This window comes from Cupressus sempervirens, chromosome 1 (genome assembly GCF_028749045.1).
Source record: "Cupressus sempervirens isolate cs-2001-9-10 chromosome 1, ASM2874904v1, whole genome shotgun sequence".
Lineage (NCBI taxonomy): Eukaryota > Viridiplantae > Streptophyta > Pinopsida > Cupressales > Cupressaceae > Cupressus > Cupressus sempervirens.
Window position 1 is genome coordinate 6954585 of NC_143118.1, and position 7309 is coordinate 6961893.

The 7309-nt window shown below is 36.5% G+C and overlaps 1 protein-coding gene across 1 annotated transcript; it reads left to right on the top strand.

Moving 5' to 3' along the window:
* The first annotated feature begins 5296 nt into the window (after positions 1-5296).
* Positions 5297-6497, top strand: LOC149575870 (F-box/kelch-repeat protein At2g44130-like). The gene has a single exon (XM_089810900.1). The coding sequence runs from the start codon at positions 5348-5350 to the stop codon at positions 6395-6397; it is 1050 nt and encodes a 349-aa protein (XP_089667026.1). The 5' UTR covers positions 5297-5347; the 3' UTR covers positions 6398-6497.
* The last annotated feature ends 812 nt before the right edge of the window (positions 6498-7309 follow it).

Here is a 7309-nt window from a genome sequence, read left to right on the forward strand (position 1 = left end):
CCCTCCTGAACCAGTTTTCACACTTTTTCTCAGACTTTTCCCAAACAACTCAAGGAAAAAACTATAATTTCAGATACCCTTTTTAGGGTTACACAACACATGAAAACTTTAATATAGACTTCTTTGTATCAAATTAGACTTCCTTCACAATGCACCCTCCTTGAATGGGCATAAAATCAAGCATTTAATGAAGCAACTCTACTTTTCCCTTATCCCCTGCACTCCAAATCTTTAGAATAGTTGTAACATGACACAAGAGGACAAAATCTCAGAGATATTTGACCTATTCAACATAAATCCTCCAAATCCTCATTCTATGGTTCTCAAACCCTCATTACATAAGGTTTCGTAAAACATATATTTCCACACTCCTTGGTGACCAAATCATGTTTCAAACACCTTCACTTGGATGCCCCGAGACATCTCCATTCAACAAATACCCCTCTCCTTAAGACAGATCACTCGCTGTCCTAACTGTCCCACCATTTCATTTAGGAACACTTCATTGTTTTCACCAAACTTGTTGCCTTTCCTGTAGAAACTCAATCATTTAGCACTAGTGCTACACTCCAATGGTTAGCATTTCTATTGTACATGTTAGAATATTCCTCCCATGAAGTTTTGGGCCCATAAAGTTCATGGAAGGGTCATTTCTTAAAGGAAAACAAAACTATCACAGAGAAGCTAAAAAACACTGCCTGTTCAGTACAACAAGTATACATATTCCCTCAAGACAAAGTTAATAAACTTTGATAGTGAATGAAATATGTTTAAATCATATTTCTAATTCATATATAACGCAATCACAAACAAAGAGAACTTCAATACATAAATAGAACAAGACAAAATGAATCTTTATTGCTTACTGTCAAGGTAACTCATACAACTAGAGAATTAATTCTTATTTTTTTGTCTATCTTCCATACAGAGGTACATGGAACATTAAATAGATTGTTCTACACTTGTCCTAACTGATTCAAATCAGTTTGTGGCTTAGTTAACTCTAAAAATACCCTTAATATAAATTCCCTCCAAAATGACTCCCTAATCGTTGGAGTTCAAAATTTAATTTTTTGAAACCATGCATTATGCATTCTATGAAGTTTCTTATTTCCTATCTACTTTCATCGACCTAGGAAGGTACAAATGGACTTATTAAATACTCTAAAACATAAAACTACCTAAATCTACCTACATTCACCCATTACATTGCATTTTTCCCATTACATTGTATTTATTACTTATTGACCTTATTACATTGCACTTGGCCCTTGGACCATTATCAAAACCTTGACATAGTTTATTGAACCCTTCATTGTCATAAGCCATTGTGGGCTTCAACACATGCTAATTGACTCCTTTTGATGACATTTTATCTTTCTTGGTTCTTGGATCAGTTGCTCTTCTAGATGCCCCTGCATCACATAGTACTCATATCCTCTGATAGACTTTATTGACATTGTTCCATATGCATCTCATTGTACTAGATCAAGAACACCTTCAAATCTAGTGTCACTCCTTGGAAAATTTGCTTTCGCAAACTTTTCCAACACACATCCTTTACATACATCATCATGCTCTATGTTCACCTCTGTAACACCTATCACCATCTCACGAAGCAATTTGAGTGCTCCATTATGAATATAGCCCATCCTCCTATGCTATAGCTCTCCAAGATCTCTAGGATTACAGCTTCTCATGAGTACCTTAGGAGTATCAAACTGCAACCTATAAAGGCGACCACTTGTAACTCCAATAGTTATGGGTGATTTTTAATCCTTGTGCTTAATCAACACATGTGTCCCTCTAAAGAGTACATTATACCCCCTATCCTAAAGAATGGATATAGAAATAAAATTCATACCTAATCTTGGCACATACAACACATCATGAACTAGAATTATCTTTCCATTCTTTGTCTAAAACTAAATAGTCCCTTTCCCAACCAGGTTGAGTTTGGACAAGTTTCCCATAGAAATCTGGATATTGGTGTTCTCCTCTTTATAATTGGAGAAGTACTCTCTAACTCCTGCCATATGAAATGACACCCCACTATCTATATACCAGATAGTCTGTGAGGTTGAGCTCACCATACAAGCTATAAGTGCAAACTCATCTTCCAGTCTACTAAAGAGTTCTTCTTCACTTGCTGAAGTTGTTGACTACTTCTTTGCCTTCTTCTTTTCTGGTCAATCACTAACATAGTGACCATACTTGTGACAACCAAAGCACTTGACCTTAGAAAAGTCCTTCTTTTCACTTTGTGAATTTGATCTTTTACTAGATCCCTTCTTTTCTTTCCTTTTCCCTACTAGGGAAATGTTTTCCTATTCCACCTCACTTTTCTAACTCTTGTTGGCCCCATCGACAAGACTTAGTCTAAACTCCTCCTAAGTGAAATTAGTCCATATTCGATCCCAACTTGGTAAGGTACATCATTCACTAACAACTTGAACAAAGACACTCCACTATTTAGAAAACCCATTTAGGTCTATTCTCACTAGCTCATCATCATTGGGACTATCTCCAATAGCTGCTAACTCGTCCTTGACAAGTCTAAGCCTAGTGAGGTAACTTGTAATGCCTTCTCCTTAGTTCATCTAAGTATTCTTTAGTTTCTCTTTGAGAATCATCTTCCTATTGGTGGTAGCATTCTGGTACAGATTCATAATGGCATCCCACATCTTCTTCGTTGTATCTACCTCTGAGGAACAATATAATCCTTGACACCATCAAGAATAATCCTCCTCACCTTGGCATCTTCCTTCTTGTATGTTGCAAGTTGTGTAGCATCTATAGGTATAGCTATACCAATGGTAGCATAATCTTTGATACCATTCTCTTCCACCAATAAAAAAATGCTAGCCTTCGAGACACCAAAATTTGAGGCACCATCCAATCTGTCCTAATCTCTCAAACCAATTGAAGCCATCTCAAGGGATTAAAGCAATAATAAATCTAAAGAGATCAAAAATTTCTTTCCTAGGGAAAAACTCTTCTATCCTCAACACTGCTTTGATACCATGTGAAAATTAACACTATTGTAGTCACTGATTATTAATCTCCTATTGCAAATGATTATTAAACTATTCTAAATAAATTCACTACTAATAACACAAGGAACATATTAAAACTTCACCAATAAAATACTAAAAGAAATTTAGAACATAAGGAACATATTTTTCAGACAAATTGTCCCTGGAAAAACCCTTAAGGGAAAACCAGTTTTGCAAATGGAAAATATGTTAACTTTAGCAAATCAAGGGATACAAAATTTCTTACCTCTCACTAGTAGAATTTAGACAACCTCCCCATTTCTCTTGTTGATATTCCCCACTGCTATCCCCAATTCTATCACTGTGCCCTTGCTAACACTGCAAGACTATTTGCTATCACTGCAAAGTCATTTGCTAACACTGCAAATGCTTCTACAACTCTTGTTGTTCTTTGTTATGTTCTATTCTCCAAATGCCTCTCTTGACCCCCTTTTATACTACTTAACCAGGAGGTTTCTAGTTGCTTCTTGATCAAGACAACTCAACTAAGAAGTTTCTAGTTGCTTCTCGATTATAATGACCTAACCAATAGGTTACTAGTGGCTTCTAGAAGGAGTCAATTAATTAACAAATATTTGTCGTAACTCTAACAATTATTTGTCAATTAATCACATATGGATGAACAACTGTCCAAGCTACCTAAGACTAACAAGAAAGCATAATTCAGAATAGGATTTTATTCATCATCTTCACCGTTTCTTTTTTATATTTGGTTACTGCTTCCCCTCCCCTACTTAATGCTAGTAAATTTTTCTCTAAATTGGGTTAGAACAAATGTTTGTTTTTTACATTTCCTCATAAGTTAGAAGCCAAAATTAAGGATAAAATGAAATTGTTAATAGAGGAAGAAGTTTAAGAGTGTTTATTTTTCTTATAGGTTCATAAAATTTCCATTCCAAATTATGTTTGTTTTAGAGTTGATTTTTTATAGGTGATGAGATCAACATATTTGTTTCTTATTTCATATGACAAAAGAAAAATTATGGATAGTAATGGGGCTTCACATTATTTAAAGGCTTCCTTTGACTTGTAATGTTGGAGTTGGGTTTTTTACTCTGGTTATTTATATATACCCAGCCTTATACTAATTGTAGAAGAAACATTAATAAAACCTAAATAATTTTTTTTTTTTTGTTGACTTACAACACTTTTAAAGAATGTTGGAGTAAATTAAGTGAAGGAGAAGAAACTAATTTTTAGTTCAATTAACTCAAATTTCATTCACAAGATCTTATGTTTTGTACATAGCACATTGTGCATGTTTTTGTTAGCTTTGCAATACCGTGTGTAAACATTTTTGCATTTTCTTTGTTCTTCTTTTATGTTTTTCTTCATAAATATGGTACGAAGGAAATATGTTGGAGTAAACTAAGAAGATGCATTGCTTTCAATGTAATAATGATATGCTCCTTGGAAAAGAAAGTCTTAATCCAATATAGCTATAAGGTATATAGAAAAATTATATTTGAAAAATCAAAATGCACATTTTTATAATATTTTCTTCTTCTATCAATTATTTTGAATTAAGAAAATTAAGATTTTGGTATGGTTCCCTAAAACTGTAACTAATTTTTAGTAAGGACCCCTCTTAATAATAAACAATAAAATTATTATTTTTTAAATTAAAATAAATAGTATAATTATTAAGATTATTTTGAATTGAGTAAAATGGCATATGCAATTTTGCAAAATTTTAACTGTTTCAATTGGCTTCTATCTTAATCTCCCATGCTCATTTAATCAGTTTATTGTGATCATTACGTCAAACTACATGGGACTCTTCAACTCTACAGAACTCTTGTTTCATCAGCAGCTTGCAACGAAGGAGAATACCTACCATTAAACTTTTACGATCTGACATACAATAACGTCAAAAACAAGGAATAGAAATCAAAATAAAAAGGGAAATCGTTGGTTTACGGAAACAGTGCATCATAAACCAAGATCCACGTAACCCGCCAGTAGGATATAATAACTGTTGTGGGTACGCGTTTCACGTGAACGATAGATAAGTAGGAATTAGTCAGTCCAGTTACTTTTATGAACGACAACCGAGTTCCAATATGGCGTGCCTCTGAAACTAACGCTTTTAACATTGAAGAAATATATAGTCGACTGGTTCCACAAAAGTTAACACGGAACGCGGATAAAAACAAAGCCATGTCGACCTCGGCCTCTCCTTGCATATAAATAGATCGTTCGCGCATGTCTCACACGCCATACTTCCTTGGATTATTGAGTATCTTGGAAATAAATCTGTTTTAACTGTCAATTTCCTTTGATCAGCAACGATGGCGCTTTTCCCTTCTCTTCCCGACGAAATCGGTGAGGAATGCTTAGCGCGGGTCACATATAAATCACACCACAATCTGAAAAGCGTGTGCAAAAGCTGGAGATCTCTTCTAAAAAACCCCCATTTTTACCAGCGGAGAAAAGCCGCAGGAACGGCCGAGCAGTGCATATTTATGCTTCAGTCATTTAATCGACAAAATTCACTCCCATCTGACCCCCAAAAATCTACACCCGTTTACGGAGCAACAGTCTACGACCCCGTGCAAAATGAGTGGCACAGAATCCCGTCCATTCCCGAATTGGACGATTCCGTTCCGCTCTTCAGTCGGTGCGTCTCCGTTAAACGGAAAGTCATGCTGATTGGCGGCTGGCATCCGTTCAACTGGCAGCCCATCAATACCGTTTACATTTACGACGTCTTATCCGGCACTTGGACTCGCGGCGCCGACATCCCAACTCTGCGGTGCTTCTTCGGCTGCTGCGTTTCGCCGGACGGAATCGTATACGTCGCCGGCGGGCACGACGAAGATAAGAATTCTTTGAGGACTGTTGAGGCTTACAACGTCGACAAAGACGAGTGGGAAGGTTTGCCGGCGATGAGCAAAGGACGGGACGAGTGTGAGGCGGTTTTCACTGACGGGAAACTGGTCGTCATAAGCGGGTTCGAGACGGAGTCGCAGTGGCGGTTTGAGAGGAGCGCCGAGGTGTTCGACCCAAGAACGAGGGTTTGGAAAGTGGTGGAAAATATGTGGAAACGCGACGAGTGCCCGCGCTCCTCCGTCGTTGCTGCCTGCGGTCAGCTCTATTCGTTCTCACCGCAGAGGGTGATGCGATATAATTCTAGGGAGAACTCATGGAATAAGGTGGTTAATATGCCGGAGAATTTAAGTGTTTCGCCATATGCTACGACATGTGGGAAGGAGATATTTGTGAGTGGCGGCGAGAAAGGGTGTTATGTGTTTGAGGCGCAACATGAGAAATGGGTTGCAATTGAGAGGCCGCAAGGATTTCGCGGATTTGTGCAGTGCGCGGCCATACTGGAGGTCTAGATTGTTAAGATGTCATATCTACATATGACGTAACGGTGTAACGTGTGGCCATTAACGGCGAGGGTCCTCTTGCGGGGCCCTGTCCAGTAACTGTTATTGTAAGTGGAAATGTGAGACCTAAAATGAGTGTTTTTAAAAATAGTTTTTAATATATATATGTATATAATAAAGAAAGTAGTCAACGATTCATTTGAGTAGGGACAACTTCTTGTCAAAATAAATAAATAGTTGACCATTTAGTTTTAATATTTCTTCATTATTGCTTGTCTAGTTTGAACATAATATATAGGTTTGACGTGATGGGTTAGTTTTATCATATAAACAATTTTTTTTATATAATATTTCATGACATTTGTTAAGGTAGAGTTTTATTAATTGTGATAAATATGTCAATACTAATAATATGATAGTTTTTGCCTCTACGGGTTAAGTGAGTTGGTTTGAGGTTTGTGGGTGATCCTCATGGTCTCAGGTTCGACTCTCCTGTGCGTCATTACTCCGCCACGGACACTTGGGGGAAGTAGTGGTTATCCCATGGCCGAAGGGATTAGTCTCGCCCCGTAAAGGGAACCCGTTGGGCTTGGGTCACGACGACACCCTCCGAAACCAAAAATAAAAAATAAAAATAATATAATAGTTTTTAACATTAATTGATGTGTAATTTTATATGTAAAATAAAATTATAACCTTTTGTAACAAATGGAGTGATAATCATCTTATGAATAAATAGAGAATATATTTTAAATGTCAATATTGATGCACCATTTTAAAATAAAATTATAATCATCAATTAGTAATTCTACTAAATAATTGTAGGCATCACACTAATTTTGTAGTGCTCGCTATTGAAGTAATAAAAAATGGAGAAAAGATTAAAAAAACAAGGGGTGCATGTGCCAAAGTTCCTGCCTT